Raw genomic sequence first — 17,471 nt, forward strand, 5'->3', positions numbered from 1 at the left:
AGAGCACTGGGCCTGGGCTCGGGAAGATTCATCTTCCTGAAATAAAATCTAGCCTCAGACACTTACTAGTGTGTGACCTTGGGCAAGTCACTTAACCTTGTTTGCCTCAGTTCTTCATCTGTAAAATGGGCTGGAAAAGGAAATGGCAAACCACTTCAGTATCTTTGCCAAGAAAATCCCAAACTGGGGTCACAGAGAGTCAACATGCCTGAAACAACTGAATAACAAAGATAGCTAACATTTATATTGGGCAGTGAAGTGGCACAGTGGACAGAGTACTGGGTCTGGAGTCAGGAATACCCGAATTCAAATTCAGCTTTTGACGTTTACTAGCTGTGTGACCCAGGGCAAGTCACTTAACCCTGTTTGCCTCCGTTTCTTCAACTTTAAAATGAGCCAGAGAAAGAAATGGCAAAGTGCTCTAGGATCTCTTCCAAGAAGACCACAAAGGGTGTCACGAAGAGCTGGACGTGATTGAAAAGAGTAAGCAACAACAACTCTGCTTGTGTCTTTGATTGTGGCATCTTCCAGACGACTGACTTGTTACAATAGCAGTTCTCAGGGATGGAAGGTTACGAGGAGTATCGTCCCTTAAAGCAGAGGGAGGCCCCAGAAGCAGACGGCTGGCCACCTGGCAGCTAGAGAGGCGCAATCCAACCCAGGTTGGAATGGACTGGGTAGACGCTTCCCCGTTGGTCAGCCTTGTGACTGGGCCTGCAGCCCTGGTGAGATAGGGAGACCGAGTGTCTTGGGGGAAAAAAAGCTCATGGTAAGTTCCAAAGTGAAGAACCTCTGTCCCAGGGGTGGGGAATCTGTGGCCTTGAGGCCACATGTGGTCTTCTAGGTCCTTAAGGGTGGCCTTTTGGCTGAATCCCCTGTTTACAGAACAAATCTTTCTATTTTTATTAATATATTTTGTTCATATTTTATACTTTTATTTTATTTGATTACAGCTAAATACTAATGTGGCCTTCTAACATAAAAAAGTTCCCCACCCCTGCCCTGTCCTATAGAGCATGAGCTCCTTCAGGACAGGAACCATTTTGTTTTTGTCTGTTTTTTTTTTACCCAATGTACAGTGTTTTGCACACTGTTATTAAGCACTCTGCTGAATTAAAATAAATTTGTTATGGAGCCATCACCTAGTTTAGCCAAACATTTTCCAGAAAATTTAGTTGTTCTGGGCAGTGAGACAATCCTTCAGACCAAGTATTTTTTTTACATCAGTTTTCAGTAATATTAATAAGTACTCCTTGTAGTCAGGGCTTTGAGTCAGGCTTGTGGTTTTTTTTTTTGGGGGGGGGTGGTGGAGAAGAGAGGAATACAAAATAATAAGAGCCGGTCTTTGTTTCTAGGGAGTTTCTAATCCAGTTGTAGAGAAAGAGCACAGGTACACAGGTACACATATATGCACAGGGAAAATAGATCACAAATACTCACATAGTTTGACAATGTCTACAGGGAGCCTAGATGCTAAGTTCCCTTAGGTGGAGTCAGAGAAACTCTCCTTTGCCTATGTGGCATTATTGAGGCCCTGCGTAAAGACAGAAGATTGAAGGAAATGACTTTGACATCCTCTGCATTACATCACAAGCGGAAAGAGGGGGATTTAGGCAAGAAAGAATTAAAAGCATCATTGAAGGCATAGTAAGCATATCCTGATCATTCAACTTAATCTTTCAATTGATTCCAAGATTTGGGATGCTCCAAGTCTTTTGGAGAAGAAGCAGCCAAGCAGGGAATCTGTTGAGAAAAAAGAGGAGCCTCCTCTTTTGGAGACAAGTGGAAAGCTCTTTGGCTGGGCTTATCCCCTGGGTGGGGATGGAGAGGCTGTCTGTTATGAATTGTAGCATAATCCCTAGAAATCTCAGCATGGTAAATGCAGACATGTAGCAGCAACAGCCTGCAGATGGTTCTGGTTAGGTGGGCTGGGTGATACTGCCATAGCTTGGGGACACTGCTGACACCATCCTATTGGCTTGTTATCATCTAGAGAGAGTTAGCTGTCTCTGGGGGTTGGGGTGTGTGTCACTGTGTGAAGAAATCACTGCTGAAAGAATATTCTCATCCCCATGCTTGACTCTAGGACTTTCTCAGACAGTATTTCATGAACTCTGATAACCCCCATATCTTATCTCCTTCTTGACTCTCCAGTAATAACTGTCATTTATACAGAACTATAGAGTTTACAAAATTCTTTACATACATTATTTCATTGGTGCCCCACCTCAGCCCTGAGACAGGTATTTACAGGTTTATTTTTACTTTACAGATGAGAGAATTGGGGTTCAGAAAGGGCAAGGAATTTGCCCATGATCACATAGCTATTAAATGTAAAAGGTATGTTTTACCTGACTCTTCCGGACTCCAGGTCCAGCCAGAACTGTGTCTACTATAGCAAAAGTTGATCCTCTGCCCCAACCTTCATCTTCAGATAAAATAAATGTTTCTGATATGGGATTTCAAACCAGATGGGATGACCCCCTCCAAAAAGGTAGAAAAATGAATATGGTGATTCACCATTGGGCGGTTTATCTAAGGATTTGGGTCACTGCTGCTCTTCCCACTCCATCCTCCCCCCGGAAAAATACACAAAGGGAAAGTAATCCCACCAACTACTAGGAAGCCCCATAGCTTTCTGGGAGGGAGGGGTCCATCTTTCCTTAAAATCTTCTATCAATCAGCCCAATCCTTCTATTAGATATTGCCTTGGGCTCTTCCCAAATCTGCTTTCCATTCCAGATAATTTTTTTTTTGCATAACTCCTCTTCTTTCCATGACTACTGCTTCCTTTCTTTCGCCTTCCTCAAGCTGTCCCAAAATTCGTGAAGTGCTCCATTTACCACAACCCTTTTTCATATCCTTCCCACCTCTTTTCCTCTCATTTTTCCAAGAAAACTGAGGTGATTCACTGTGACTTCTATATGCTCTCTTACTCCATGTCTCAGAAGCCATATAATCACTCATATATATATATATATATATATATATATATATATTATATGTAATATATGTATATATTATAATTCCCCCTTCCTTTGTTCCAGTCACTAATGAGGACATGCTCCAGAATTCCTGCCCAAGCCGAGCACTCTACTTGCATCCTTGATTTTAGAGTCTTTTCCAGATGACTAAGATCTGTTAGAGCAGCAGCTCTTGAGAATAGAAAATTATGAGGAGTATCACCCCCAAGATGGGGAAGCAGTGAAGGGTACTTTAAAAATGTTTGGTAAGAGATCCAACTAAGAAAATCCCACGGCCATTTAAAGTTTTAAAAAAGTATACATCAAAGGAGGATGACAAAGAGAAGAAAAATGTCTCAGATTGTTTTTAGTTGCAGACTGCTTTCACCAGGAAGAGCAGTAGACTTAATACTTAGGCTTGAACATCACAAAACCAGATCGCTGTGGAGGAGCCATAATCAGCAGTTAGATGATACCAGGTGTGCATAAAGGGCATTTTGGGGAGTAAAATTCAACAAAGGTAGTCTGAGGCAAGATAACATTTTATTGATAGGGCATGAACCTACCAATGAGAAGGTTCTAAAGACTGCCACAGTTAGCCAAAAAAAGAAAATGGGGACTCAGTTCCTTTTATATAAGATTAGAACAAAGAACAGAACAGCGTAGGTGAGGAAATAATACAATTGGTTTTAGGGGTGGTGACATCGTAGAGTTGAGGACAACATGACTGATGACAGCATGCAGAGTGATATGATTGGTTAGAAGTTAAGAATGATGGGGTAGCAGCAACCTCCTACTTTCTTCTTGTCATTAGACAGTGCATTGTTTGAGCCCACTTGCAAGGATAGTGGACCAGACTTCTATGGATAGCAAATCAGACATCATGAAGGCTAGCTTGGTGATGTAAAGATGCTAGATCAGACTCCCTGGTGTCCACCTGCATTTCCTTTTTTTTTGTTTTTTGGCTAGGCAATGGGGTTAAGTGACTTGCCCAGGGTCACACAGCTAGTAAGTGTTACGTATCTGAGGCAGGATTTGAATTCAGGTCCTCCTTACTCCAGGGCCGGTGCTCTATCCACTGTGCCACTTATCTGCCCCTTTCTTTCCACCTGCATTTCCCAAGGATAGCAGATTTCTTTGAGGCAAGAATAGAACACAGATTAACGAGAGAACTGAATTTCTAACAACTCATTATAGTCCAGCTGAATTTCTAAAGTAAATTCAAGGACAAAGAACCATGACTTGGGCAGTTACAGGACAAAATCAACTAACTGTACATAGAATCAAGAAAAATGATACAGAATCAACTTAATTTTCTCAACACCTTTGCTAGAGGTGCCATGGTTGTGAGGGTGCTGAGGGATTTAAAAGAAGAAAATGTGAATACAAGGTATTCAAAAGAGTGGAAGATACAAAATCATGGGGGAAAATCTTATATCATCATGAGAAACAATACATAATGGGAGAAGAGAAAAGGGCCCAGGACAGAGCCCTGTGAGATAACCATGGTTTGGTTATGACTTAAAGATGCAGAAAAGGAGATTGTGGAGTGGTCATATGGGTAGGAGGAGAACCAGGAAGGGCAGAGTTCCAAAACCCAGATGGAAGAGAGAATCAAGGAGGAGGGAGTGAGCAGCAGTGACAAAGGTTACAGAGAGGTCGTTATAGACGAGGGTCAAGAAAAGGTCCTTATCTGGTATATATAATATCTGTAAAGCACTTAGTTCGGAGCCTGATATAGAGTGGGTGCTTCAGAAATGCTTATTCCCTTCCTCTTTCCTCTCCTCAATATCAGAAGAAATTGAAGAAGATCTCTGGCACATTGGATGGACCTCTTGTGTCTAAGCTGGGAGGAAACATGAACAAGATTTGTGCGGATGAGCTGGCATATATGGGAGGGAACATGCAAATGAAGTACACATTCATTTTACTATCTGATTGTGTAGTGACTAGCTTTATATATGCTAGATGCCATCGGGACCACAAAGGGATTATTTGCCACAGTCCTTGACTCTCAAGTTGCTAAACAACTTTGGAGGCACACGTGCGTTTTGTAGTTGAAACGATTAGAAAACAACTGAGTATAATCTAGCATGCATGGGAGACTGGAAAAATGTGCAAGCATGATATAGGATCATAGATTTTTGTTTGTTTGTTCCTTTGTGTTTTGGCTAGGCAATGGGTTAAGTGACTTGCTCAAGGTCACACAGCTAGTACGTGTTATGTGTCTGAGGCTGGATTTGAAATCAGGTCCTTCTGAATCCAGGGCCGTACTCTATCCACTGTGCCACCTCGATGCCCCGGGATCATAGATTTAGAGATGAAAGGAAGCTCTCTGGACCTAAGCTAAATTCTCTTGTTGGAGTTAAGAGACTTGCCCCCAGACATAAAGATAATACATAGCAAAGTCAGGATCAGAAGCCTGGCCACTGAGTACAGAGAACCCGGTGTCTTGTTTTGTTTTGACTTTTTGAATGTGTGATGTGATTTTTTTTTTAGGTTCTAGAAGTGCTCCCTTATTTTTCCATAGCAAGGAGAGGTATTGCAGATGCATGCCAGGACAGGAGGGAGCCGACCTGGATTTCTGCATTTGCCACAGAGAATACCCAAAGTGGAAAATAAAGACCTATTTGGTCATTGAATCTATCATCCACATGGACCAGGTAAAGTTGTGTCAACACAAGAAAGGGTCAGGTGAAAAGTAAAAAATGAGTTCATTTGAATGCTTCTAGGCAGCATCTGAATGTTGACTCTTCTGCAGTTTGAATATCAAACATGGTTGAGTTTTTCCACTTTCCTAATATTGTTGGATATAAGGCAAGGCTGTGGTTTGAGGAAATCTGGCCCCCTTGCTCCGGAATATATCCAGTTCAAAGCGACAGACCAGCATAAAATCAACAAGTCTGAGTGATGGTGATGGTGATGATGATGATGACAATGACCATGACAATCTGACAGTGACTGTGACAATCTGACAATGACCATAACAATGGTGATGACAACATGGAGGAAGCTGAGAGTATTTTTGCCAGCAAGACCCAGGGTCACAAAAGAAATTCTTGGTCAGGGTTTGAAAATATTTGTTTTACAGAAATCAACACATCCAAATCCCTTCAAGCTCTTTGTGGGTGGATACTGTTTTGTTTCTGTATCTTTGTATCTCCCCAGCTAGCTCAATACCCTGCATAGAGTAGGTGTTTCATGATTTGTTGAATTGACTTAAACTTCAATTATAAATTAGAGTCTGATTCTTCATTTTACAAATGTACGAGCCCAAGAATTTCCCTAGTTAGCAACTCTTCTAGTGCATTTAAAGGATGGGTTAATTTATAAACATTTTTTACGGAATAGGGGGAAATCATAGACTCTTAGAAGAGGTGGAAAAGATCTCAGAAGCCAGTGAATGGAGTTCCTAGTAACATGTATTGCTTAAAAGAAAATATGTCTCCAGAATGGGATACAATCTTCTCTTCAAACAGCAAGGTAGGACCTGAAGCAGGGTATCTGGAGGGATAGATTGTTGCTCTTCCCATCTTGGAAAAAAAAAGTAAAACATCCTGTGGTCACATATCCTGCCTGAGAGTTAAATTAATAGTCCTGCTGTTCCTTTGGGAAATCTGCTAATTGTCTTCAGATATGTTTAAAGGAAAGTCCCTTTTAAAGGAAATGTTTGGAAGTTCTTTTTTTTCTGCCCTTGATCATGATTGTGTTAAGCAAGGCTCAGAAAATTTGGAGGAGGTCCAGAAGCAACAAAGAAAATGACGAAAGGGTTGAGAAAGAGACACCATGAATGAAGATGTAAAGAATTAGATTAAGTAGATTTACAGAAGGCTGGATGTGGGAGGGAGTGATGACGAAAGGTAGGGGAGAATCAATGAATGAGCCCCTTCAAGTCTATAAAAGGCTAACCTTCTGAGCTTCTCATCTTCATTTCTACCACAGAATGGATTTATCTTCCTCAGGAGGAATTCAGATTAGTAAAGAAGAACAACTCCCCATCTTGAAATGTATCTGTGAGACAAGGGAATAGGGGAGGTCAGGTGGGAGGATCTTTAGTTCCTGAGACAGGAAGATCTAAACCAGTGCATTCTGGGTTGGTCACTTTGTCACCTCATTGAAAAAGTACCCAATTGGCTGATTTAAGAAGGAGTCCAAAAATCCAGGCCTGTTCATCAGGCTTTTACTTTAACAGGTGTGTGGATAAATTCCCTAGCAAGAACGAGACTGATGAGAGGTAAAGCAACTGATGATGCTGTCTCAATGTCAACTTGACTTGACAGTGCTCTACTGGAGGAGAGGAGAGTAGAGCAGAGCAGAACAAAGCAGAGTGAAGGAGAAGAGAGGAAGAGAGAGGAAGGAGGTGTTCCATTAAAAACTGGCTCAACATTTCCATATTCTCTTCCAGGTAGTGTTTCCTGCTTAACTCCACCCAACTCTGATTGCCTCTGGTTCTTCCATTCATTCTGAATTCTTTCATTAGTCCTTTTCCAATTGGACTTAGCGTTTTCCATGCTTTTGCACTTGACTGAGTCATAAGCTGGGTATTTTATCTTCTCCATCACATTGAGAACCTTCCATGGGTAGAGACTGTTACCAGACCCAATTCCACATGTATTTGTTGAGTGTGTAGGACCTTCTGGGTCTCCCTCTATTGTTCAGGACAGGCTCTACACATAGGGAGCCTTATATTGTGTTGTGGACCAAGTGACTTTCAGGATGCATCTCAATGCATTTATTAACTATCTGAATAAAATAATTTGAATGACTGTCAAAGGTTTAAAAATAATTGTCTGGATTTTACAATTATGTCCTTTTGGAGCTAGTGAGTATGCACACCAAACTCAATTAGTCCGAGTTCCATCTTCTGAACTAAGTGAAGGTCCCTGAGAAATGGAAAGGAATTGAAATGGGGAGTGCAGAGCTGAAAATAGTCAGGGAAGGCTTCCTATAAAAGTAGAGAATGAAGTAGGATTTACCAGAAGCAGAACTGACCTATAGAGAGAAGAAAGGAGACTGTGCTGTACTACTTTGACTTATGTGCCAAACTGTACTGACTTACCACTTCTTTTCCTGTGGCCAAAACCCCTTTGTCCAAAATTCCAAAACAGTGCCTTAAAAACAAAGGAGACACTTCCTAAGTTGTTGAATATTCAATGACAACTGAGATTGCTAGCTGCATTTGCCCAAGGAGGGTAATGACATCACTATTGATGTTATAGTTAACTCTACCTGACTCAACAGATGATCTCCTTAGGTGATATACCCTCTGTCCTAGTTCTCAACTTTTGGCATCCCTCTGCACTGAAAGCTTCACAAGAGGGCAAACTGAGGAAGGGAGAGGTTGAGGAAAACTCAGCTCAGACCTTTCTCATCTACATCGGCAACCACAACCAAAGTTAAGTGGAGGAGGTCATTGGATTATTGGATTTAAAGCCGAAGGGACCTTTGGCGTCATAGAGTCTAACCCAGGACTTCTGTTTCCAAGTCCAGCTGGTGGGCTCTTTCCATTTTTTCATTGTCTTTTAAATCTAAGTCTCTTTCTCACCCACAACTCCCTGGAACAGATGGGAGTTAAACTGGAACACATTCCTGGATTTCAAATATAGGGACTTGACCAGAATCCCTAGGGAATCCAACTTTAGAATTTGTTTTCATTTTTAAATTTTGTTTGTTATTAACTTGAAGACTAACAAACATGAATATTTCAACAAATGAAGGAAAACAGGAAAGACAATTGTATATGAAACTGTGAGTTTCTATTACATTCATTCTTGGAGGATGTCAAACATCTGGTCTCAAAGGCCAGAGATAAGAATAGCAAACTTGTAACTGTGGCAGCAAACTTCAAGACATAAGATCAGGGTGATCAAGTCTGCTCCTTCTTTGTGTTTTAGCCCTTGAGGACTGATCTTGATTATGTGAGTGAGAGATCTGAGTTTCAAGGTATCAGAATGCTGTTAGGTGGTAGTACTGCCTATAAAATGATCTGAGAGCTGGTTTTGTCACTAAAGGCAGGGGTAAGGAAGATATAGAATTAGAAATACTTTCACTTGGGGAAAGAAAAAAATGAGTTGAGGTTGAAAGATTAAAAAAAAAGGTGTGTGATTTGCCTAGGTAGTAAGTGGAAGAGATAGGAAGTGAATTCAAGTCTTAAGACTTCAAAACCAGAGTTCTTTCTAGTATAGAACATGGTTGTGTTTTGTTTTGTTTTATTTTGTTTTTGAGGCAATTGGGGTTAAGTGACTTGCCCACCATCACACGGCTAGTGGGTACCATATGACCGAGGCTAGATTTGAACTCAGGTCCTCCTGACTCCAGGGCCAGTGCTCTATCCACTGTGCCACCTACCTGCCCCAACACATTGTTTCTTGAAGCAGATGTGGAAACTGAGTTTCAGACAGGGGTAGTCATCTGCCCAAGATCACATAGCTAGTTTTGAAGAGGCAGATCTAGCTGTGAGGGAGGTCTTCAAATATTTTAAATATTTGAATTTAAAATTCAAATTTGAAGTTTAGATATTTATAATTTTACATACTTCACATCTGTCATGAGACAAAGCAATGAGAACTGTTCTTTGATCCTAGAGGCCAGAACCAAGAACCATCAGTGAAAGTTTCAGAGAGGCATATTTAAGAATTGAGTTAAGAAAAAAACCTTTTGATTAGAACCATCCCAAAGTGGAACAGACTGTCTTGAAAAGTCATAGGATCAGAAATTTAGACCTTATACAGCACCTTGGAGATGATAGAATCTAACCCCCTCATTTTACAGATGAGAAAACTGAAGGTCACATGAGCACTGCATAGCAGAGCTGAAATTCAAATGCAGGTTCTCTGACTGAACCAAATGTTCTTTCCATGTCACCATAGTAATTGGTTTCTCCATTCTGAAGGTCTTTAAGCAAAGGCTGGAATACTACATATCAGATATGTCATAGAGGGGATTCTTGTCCACCTGAGTTGGAATTGGCATTGGAATTGATAGTGGCATTGGATTTTGAACTGATAGCTTTGAGGTGCCTTCTAGACTTGACATCTTGTGGTAACCTCTACTCCATGTTGAAGAGGACTTTGGAGGAGAAAGAGGGTGGGGACTTGCAAAGAGTGATATGAGATTTCACTTATCTCCTCAGTGCCCCATGTAAATCTCTAGAAGTATAACTTGCAAAACAAGTTTCTATCAACACTGGTAGAAAGGGTTTCTTCACTGGGAGTTGTCTACCTCAGTGAAATCACAGCTCTGGGGAAAATAAAACTACAGGAAAATGAATCCTAGCTGCAAGAACCCCAAGTGTTGGAGAGAAGCCAAGTGGAAATATTGTCCCTTGCTGGAGGGGTCAGAGGAACCATCACTGCCTCGAGTTTTGGTGAAGGTGACTCACAACTGGGCACCATGGCCTCAGCAATATGAAATGGGGTGGCTAGGGCAGCAGTTGCTCTACATGGTGGCACATACCCATCATATGAGGCAAACTCTAAGGGAAGGCTGTCATTCCCTGGATGTCTCCTTTTAGGGAGGAAGCCTACTCCCTAAATGTAGAAGAAATCTGTCTCTTATGTCAGTACTTAGTGGCAATCCTCACCAGCCATATGTTGTAACAACTCTGATGTAGTAGATGATTAGAGCAGGGGCTCATAACTTTGTTATCTGCAGGGTTATTTGGTTTATTTATTCTGAGGAGGGTTTACCTCCTCAGAATATTGTTTTATAAATGAATAACTTTTAAATACATAGGATTGCAAAGGAAACCAATTGTACTGAAACACAGTTATAAAAATATTTAAATAAGACATATTCATGACCCCCCTGAAATTAGCCACAGACTCTTGAAAACCAGAATTCCTGGACTAGAATCTTCTCCAAGTGAGAGGGAGGTTAGAGGATTTAAAAAAAAAAAAGGTTTGACAACCACAGATCTTGTATAAAGGCAACTCCAGACAATAGCAATATATATTATAAATCTGCTTTATTAGACAAGTATAAGAGATGGAAGGGACCAAAGAAACACCCCACAAGGATACAGTTTCTGTATTTTATCTGCTTATATCACCTCTGCTTTCTGGGACACTGCAAGAAAACACCAGTACCACTTCTTTTTAGCACATAGGGATTCAACAGAGGTGCAGTTCCAGATGGCCAGCTGAAGGTGGCCAAGTACACGATGCTTCTTTCAGATCCAAAGTGAGTGTCTGTTGCTAAAAAGAACATTTAGGTGTTTTTGCAAGTCCTCTGACTTAGGGACTTAAAGACAATAGGTGGATATTCTGATAGCTGGACAGGAGGATCAGATGGAACTTGTGTGACCCTGCACACTGACGATATTCTCAACAATCTCGTGACTGGAAGTTCACACTCAGGGACTATAATTCAGTTGGTGAATATGTGGCATTTAAAATTTTGGACCCAAGTCTGGATGCAAGAGAAGATCAAAGGTTGGAGGGGGGGGCACGTCTAGAAATCAACCCCAACATCTTCCGCAGACAAAAGGATGGCAGCCTTGATTCTAAGGGTTAGGAACAGGAAGCAGGAACTTGAGGCATTCCGGAGCCAAGAATCTGGTAGACACGTTAGTGCTTGTAACTCTTCTTAGTGGAAGATGTGGTTGTGGTGTACTTTACGCTGGTGCTGCTGCCCCCCAGGGAGCCTCTCCCACTGCCAGCGCTGAAGCCACCTCCAGCGCTGAGTCCTCCTCCCACACTGTAGCTGCCGCTGCTACCATAGGAATAACCACTTCCTCCACTCAGACCAAAACCACCGGCAACACCACTGCCACTTCCATACCCGCTGGAGACTGTGGAGCTCACAACAGCTGTGGAAGGAATGGAAAAAAATGTGCGTTGAGACCCCACTAAGCCAGAAAGCTACTGAAAAGTGAAAGCAAAAGTGGGAACCATCAAAGATACTTACAGATGTTGACTGGTCCAACACCCTCTCCACTCATTCTGTGTGGGGAGGAAACAAAGGTTATATTTCAGAAGACTGAATTTGGGACAAAGTGGGATGATTCCAGAAGTTTCCCCAGTGGCCTTTAGGGTAACCAGTTTACTCTGTGTTTTCTCAAAAAGAGCTCAATGCTTCTGAGATTCTGCTCAGTGCTTTAATGGCTGAGGCGACCTACCACGCAAAGCCCAGAGAACAAGTACCCACCTGCACTCCTCTCCCTCCAGCAGCTTCTTGTAGGTGGCGATCTCTATATCCAGGGCCAGCTTGACATTCATCAGCTCCTGGTACTCACGCAGCTGGCGGGCCATGTCCTGTTTGGCTCTCTGAAGAGCATTTTCCAGCTCCTCTAATTTGGCCCTGGCATCCTTGAGGGCCATCTCACCCTTCTGCTCAGCTTCAGCAATGGCATTCTGCAGGTTGGCACACTGCAGGGAAAAAGAAAGAGACCTTACTTTTTCTTCATTTGAACCGGGATACAATTAGGAAAGCAGCTGGAACTCATCAATTCCAGCCCTTCTCCTTAGCACCAATCCTTGTTATCAGCAAGCCCCAATTTAATGTTGGTCTGTGTTAGCCATGTCAAATGTGGAAATGAATGGCAATGGGTAGGATATGGGCCAGCCATAGTAAGGACAGGGCTCTTTAAGTGCTAGAATCATATGGGTAGATTAGTTGTGAGGAAAGAACTTAGTAGCTCCTACCATGGTCCCTGGACTGAATTGTCATGGTAGCAGTGATGAAGGTGTCCAGAGAGGAAGTGCAATGTTGGCCCAGAAAAACAGCTATAGCCTACCTGCTTCTTGACGTTATCGATCTCGGCTCTCAGCCTCTGGATCATTCGGTTTATTTCAGAGATCTCGTGCTTGGTATTGCGGAGGTCATCCCCATGGCGGCCAGCTGTGATCTGTAGTTCCTCATACTTATAGGACAGAAAAAGGAAGAAAAGGAGAGAAAGACAGCATCAGCATCACACTGAAATGCTTCCCAGATTGTGTCAGTGTTTCTTCATGGGATTCTCTCTAAATGCTCACTAGGACAATTTAACTCATCCTTCATAAGCAAGCTATTAGGGAGAATGGATTTTCATATCACAATGTTCTGTTTCCCAAATGAAAAAGGGGGTGGGGGAGGACTCTAACCTGCCCTTAACTATCTGGTAGGTTAGTATGGAGATTAAAAACAACCCAGTTACTTCCCCCTTATCTCACCTTGGTCTGGTACCAGGACTCAGCTTCAGCCCTACTCCTCTTAGCAATATCTTCATACTGAGCCTTGACTTCAGCAATGATGCTATTCAGATCCAGAGAGCGGTTGTTGTCCATGGAGAGGATGACAGAGGTGTCAGAGATGTGGGTCTGCATCTGGGACAGCTCCTAGAGGACAGAGACAATCAGTTGTACCATCTTTAGTCAGTAGGAAGCATTCCCAGGGGATCTGGGAATTCTGCCAACAGGTCCCCTAGCCCAAACCTTTATTAGATGATATTTCAAGGCCTAATGGATCTGAGATGCCAGGCTTAAAGTTTTACATATTGAATATTCAGCATGCTTCCTTTGGCACCTGTCCCTTAGTAAACAACTTTTTTTTTTTTGGAGAACAAAGATAGAATTCTTACTGCTTCATATAAGGCTTTCAAGAAGTTGATCTCCTCTAGGAGGACGTCTGCATTGGCTTGCAGTTCAACCTTATTCATATAGGCAGCATCAACATCCTGGATGGGGAAAACACAAGAATTCAGCCAATGAGATCTTCTTTCTCCTACAGCCAAACACAGAATGTGTACTTGGACACAGGCTTCCTCTTTCTGCAGCCTGTCCCCTATAATCAATCAACTCACCTTCTTCAGCGTCACAAATTCATTCTCTGCTGCTGTGCGCTTGTTGATTTCATCTTCAAACCTAGACAGAAGGAGAAAGGAAAGATGGTTGAGTCAATGGCCAATAGGACAGGGTGAAACCAGCCTGAAATCCAAGATCTCCCCCAAAATGGACCATTCCCATGTGGATCTGGATCATGAATTTCCCTTCATTGATATGAAGAGGTGAACTAACACAGGGCACACTAGGAAATTTAAGAAATATAGTTGTGATCTCTGACCTTCTTTACTACCCCACCACCCCCATTTTGTCCTCTTAGGGATGATACAGAATAGCGTGAGGTGTTTACTTCCTCTATGAATCTTTTGTAGTCTGCACACCAGCTGTTTCCTCCTTTCTTCTGGTCTCCATCCATCCCACACACTTTTTCTCTTTTCTACTCTTACTCTCTCACTTACTTGTTCTTTTTTTTTTTTTGGCTAGGCAATTGGGTCAAGTGACTTGCCCAGGGTCACGCAGCTAGTGAGTGTTATGTGTCTGAGGCCAGATTTGAACTCAGGTCCTCCTGAATCCACGGCCGGTGCTCTATCTACTGCACCACCTACCGGTCCTTCACTTACTTGTTCTTGGAGTCTTCCACTTGATCTTGCATGTTTCTCAGCTCACCATCCAGAGAACCTTTCTCACGTGTGATTCTGTCCAGTTCTGCCCTGAGTTGGCTAATATAGGCCTCAAACAATGGCTCCAAATTTTGTTTCACAGTCTTGGTGCCCTGTTCCTGGAGCAGTGTCCATTTGGTATCCAAAACCTTGTTTTGTTGTTCAAGAAATCGTACCTGGAGAATGGAAGAGAAAGTCAGTCCCATAAAGCGTTCCCAGAGCTGGTGGAAGTCAGTACAAGAAGGCAATAATGCCATCAATGGTTGTATGACCTTCTCCAAATTGTAGCAGGGCAGCAAATCCTTATGATGTCATATTGTGAAGAGAGGTTTTGACGATGGCAATTCTCTACTCAAATTCTACTGGCAATCCCCAATTTTCCTGTGGGGGGTTGCCCAGTCACCATCTCTACCAACAGATTTAAGCAAAACCTACCTTCTTCTGCCTCTTCCTTATCTCATCACTTTAGTTTTTTAGCTGTAATTGAATTTTAAGAAGACAATTTGTCCACTCTAGAGTACAAAGTGGGTCCTAGAATCTTAATGTTGGAAGTGACTTTAGAGGACAGCTAAGTCACACCTCCCACCCAATGCAAGAATCCCTTATGCAGAACCCTTTCAAGCCTCTGACTGAAAGCAGTAGTTAATTTCAATTCATTTCTATGTTTTAAAGTGTCCAAGAATTCGTTGCCCTTCCTATCGTGATGCTTCTTGAGTGAACCGAACATATCTTTTGTTTTACTTGTGTCTTCCTATGCTAGGATCAGAGAATCATAGCCTTAGATAAGATGAAAGGGATCTTAGAGGTCAATCAGTGCAATCCCCTCCTTTTACAGGTGGGGATCCTGAGACTCAGAAAGGGTGACTTGCCTAAGATCACACAGGTTGTAAATAGTAGCCCTGGGATTCAAATGCTGGTCCTCTGACTCCCAAGTTGGGTAGAATTTTCTCTGTACCATGCTGCCTTACTATGCCATAAAAGCTCAATTATTATTGGCTGACAAAAATTTCTCACCACTCCTCAGCATATTCCAGCAATGAGAGAGCAACCCACATTTTAACTTGTTCTCTTCACATGTCATAGGGTTATTGACATCTGAGAATTCTCCCCATCCATGGAGAAGAGGAAAAGTTTCCAAGAAACTAAACTTATGGATGTAGTTATCCCTTTCCTTAATCATCAGGCAATCATTAGTTGGGCAAGCTTCCCAATGCAGAGAGAATTTGAGTCTTTCTTCTCTCTCATTCCCAAGTCTATCTTGGCAGGAAGTTAAGTACAAAGATATGCACTGATTTTCAGGGGACTCTGAAATACATGATGGTTGGTATGTCTTAGTGTCTTACCTTGTCAATGAAGGAAGCAAACTTGTTGTTGAGGGTCTTGATCTGCTCCCGCTCTTCAGTCCTCACTCTCTGGATGGTGGGGTCAATTTGCAGGTTGAGGGGAGTCAGAAGACTCTGGTTGATAGTGACTTCTTGGATTCCACCAGGGGGGCAGACAGGAAACCCAGCTCCTCCATAGCCACCACCAAAGCCAGCTCCACCACCAAATCCGAAGCCACCACTGACTCCGCTGCCGAAACCATATCCACCTCCCATTCTTCCACTATATCCACTCTGGTAGCCACTGCTGCCTCCTGCCATGGAGATCCTCTTGGACCTCCCTAGGTTGTAAAGGCTTCGGCTGCCAAAACCAGCTCCCCCAGAGATTCCACAGGCCCTTCCAAAGCCACCACTGCCCCCAGAACGGCACACAGACACAGAGCTGAAACCTGACCGGTTAATGCCAGGGGTGATGGCAGAGTTAGCACTGAAGCCACTCCGGCCACTTCTTTGAATCCTGACTGTAGACTGAGAAGACATGATAGCTTGGTTTTGCTCAAAAATGAGAAGACTGAAGAGATAAAGTTAAAGCCAAAGAGGACCAGAGAGGAGGAGGAGAAGGACTGTGTGAGGCTGAGATCCCAGCAATGGTTTTATATAGGGAGACAATAGGGTTGGGTCCAATGTATGAAGATGAGCTTGCAGGTGGGGAAGGGCTGGGCTTTACAAATAGTGAGATCACTCCCACCTTGCTGGAGGAGGTATGAAAGACCAAGATTGCTTTTTTGGCTTCCGTTAGTCATAGAGAAATTCTCTAGCCTTCCAGCCTTAACTTGATCCCTAGACAATAAAGACAGTATGCAAATTCACTGAAGTCATCTACGAGTCATGTTTCTAAACAGGGAGACAAGGAGCTGATCTGTGGTAATTGTGCTCTCCTCTGCTTACTCAGATGTGTCCCCCCCAAGTCTCTCCCTCTACCAGCGCCACTCTCCACCCAGGTAGGGTGGGACTTTGCCATAGGGCAGTTAGGCATTTACTCAATGGTTAGTGTGTGTGTGTTTGTGTGTGTTTGTGTTTCTAAGGAGGCAAAGAATAACTTCTTCCTAACATCCTGGTGATTTTATTTGGGTAGAGAGAAGGAGAGAGAGAGGGCACAGTTTGATGATGCCTGACAGCAACAGAGCCCGGTGTTGCCCTCCACCCATTGTCAGCAGGTCTTTAGGGAACTTTTCTGAGAGAAAAGGCAGGCATAGTCTGAACTGGGACTCTCTGACCTGGCGTTTGAAGGAAGGGGTTCAGTTCAATTCAGCAACCATTAATATGCATTATCATGTGCAGTGCATTCTGCCTTAACATTTTACTGGAATGATATGCCATGTGTACTCTTAGGTAAATACAAGGTAACTTAGGGAGAGAAAGATCACTAACAATTCCAAGACGTAATTTTGTCCAGTAGAATGTGAGCCCTTTGAGGAAAAGGTCAGTTATTTTTTGTTCATTTTGTCTGAGTATCTCCAATGCTACCACAATTCCTGACTTGTTAGATTAGATGGAGTGGACATTGTCCATTGTTCTTTTCACTTAACTCGCTACCTTAGCTTTTCTGCTAAACTGTCATAGCACATTTTCCCCTCCACTTTCTGCTTCCTTGAATTGTCCACCTGCAGCTAGCATTGAGAACACAAAATGAGTTAATGGAGCAACATATCATTAAAGAAACCACTAGTGATTGAGGCATATCTTCAGAATCAGGTGTCAAGGCTT

General features: G+C 42.6%; 1 protein-coding gene across 1 annotated transcript; it reads right to left on the minus strand.

Annotated features, from left to right (window-relative positions):
• Nucleotides 1–10,932: 10,932 nt before the first annotated feature.
• LOC110194144 (keratin, type II cytoskeletal 6A) lies at nucleotides 10,933–16,598 on the minus strand. The gene is made up of 9 exons (XM_020966322.2): nucleotides 15,726–16,598; nucleotides 14,344–14,558; nucleotides 13,744–13,804; nucleotides 13,522–13,617; nucleotides 13,115–13,279; nucleotides 12,700–12,825; nucleotides 12,111–12,331; nucleotides 11,871–11,905; nucleotides 10,933–11,772 (listed from the first exon to the last, which is right to left on the minus strand). Exons 1-9 carry the CDS (start codon nucleotides 16,242–16,244, stop codon nucleotides 11,531–11,533), a joined length of 1,680 nt encoding a protein of 559 aa, XP_020821981.1. The 5' UTR covers nucleotides 16,245–16,598; the 3' UTR covers nucleotides 10,933–11,530.
• Between the last annotated feature and the right edge of the window lie 873 nt (nucleotides 16,599–17,471).

Source organism: Phascolarctos cinereus, unplaced genomic scaffold (assembly GCF_003287225.1).
Source record: "Phascolarctos cinereus isolate Bilbo 61053 unplaced genomic scaffold, phaCin_HiC Scaffold_1;HRSCAF=81, whole genome shotgun sequence".
Taxonomy (NCBI): Eukaryota; Metazoa; Chordata; class Mammalia; order Diprotodontia; family Phascolarctidae; genus Phascolarctos; species Phascolarctos cinereus.

Bases quoted from the DNA above. Each gene is read 5' to 3' on its own strand.
- LOC110194144 (XM_020966322.2), bottom strand. From the start codon at position 16,244: ATGTCTTCTCAGTCTACAGTCAGGATTCAAAGAAGTGGCCGGAGTGGC. The intron at 13,280-13,521 runs GTAAGAATTCTA...TCTGTCCTCTAG, and splicing joins TGAAAGCCTTATATGAAGCA to GAGCTGTCCCAGATGCAGAC. The intron at 11,906-12,110 runs GTGGGTACTTGT...CTCCCCACACAG, and splicing joins CTGGAGGGAGAGGAGTGCAG to AATGAGTGGAGAGGGTGTTG.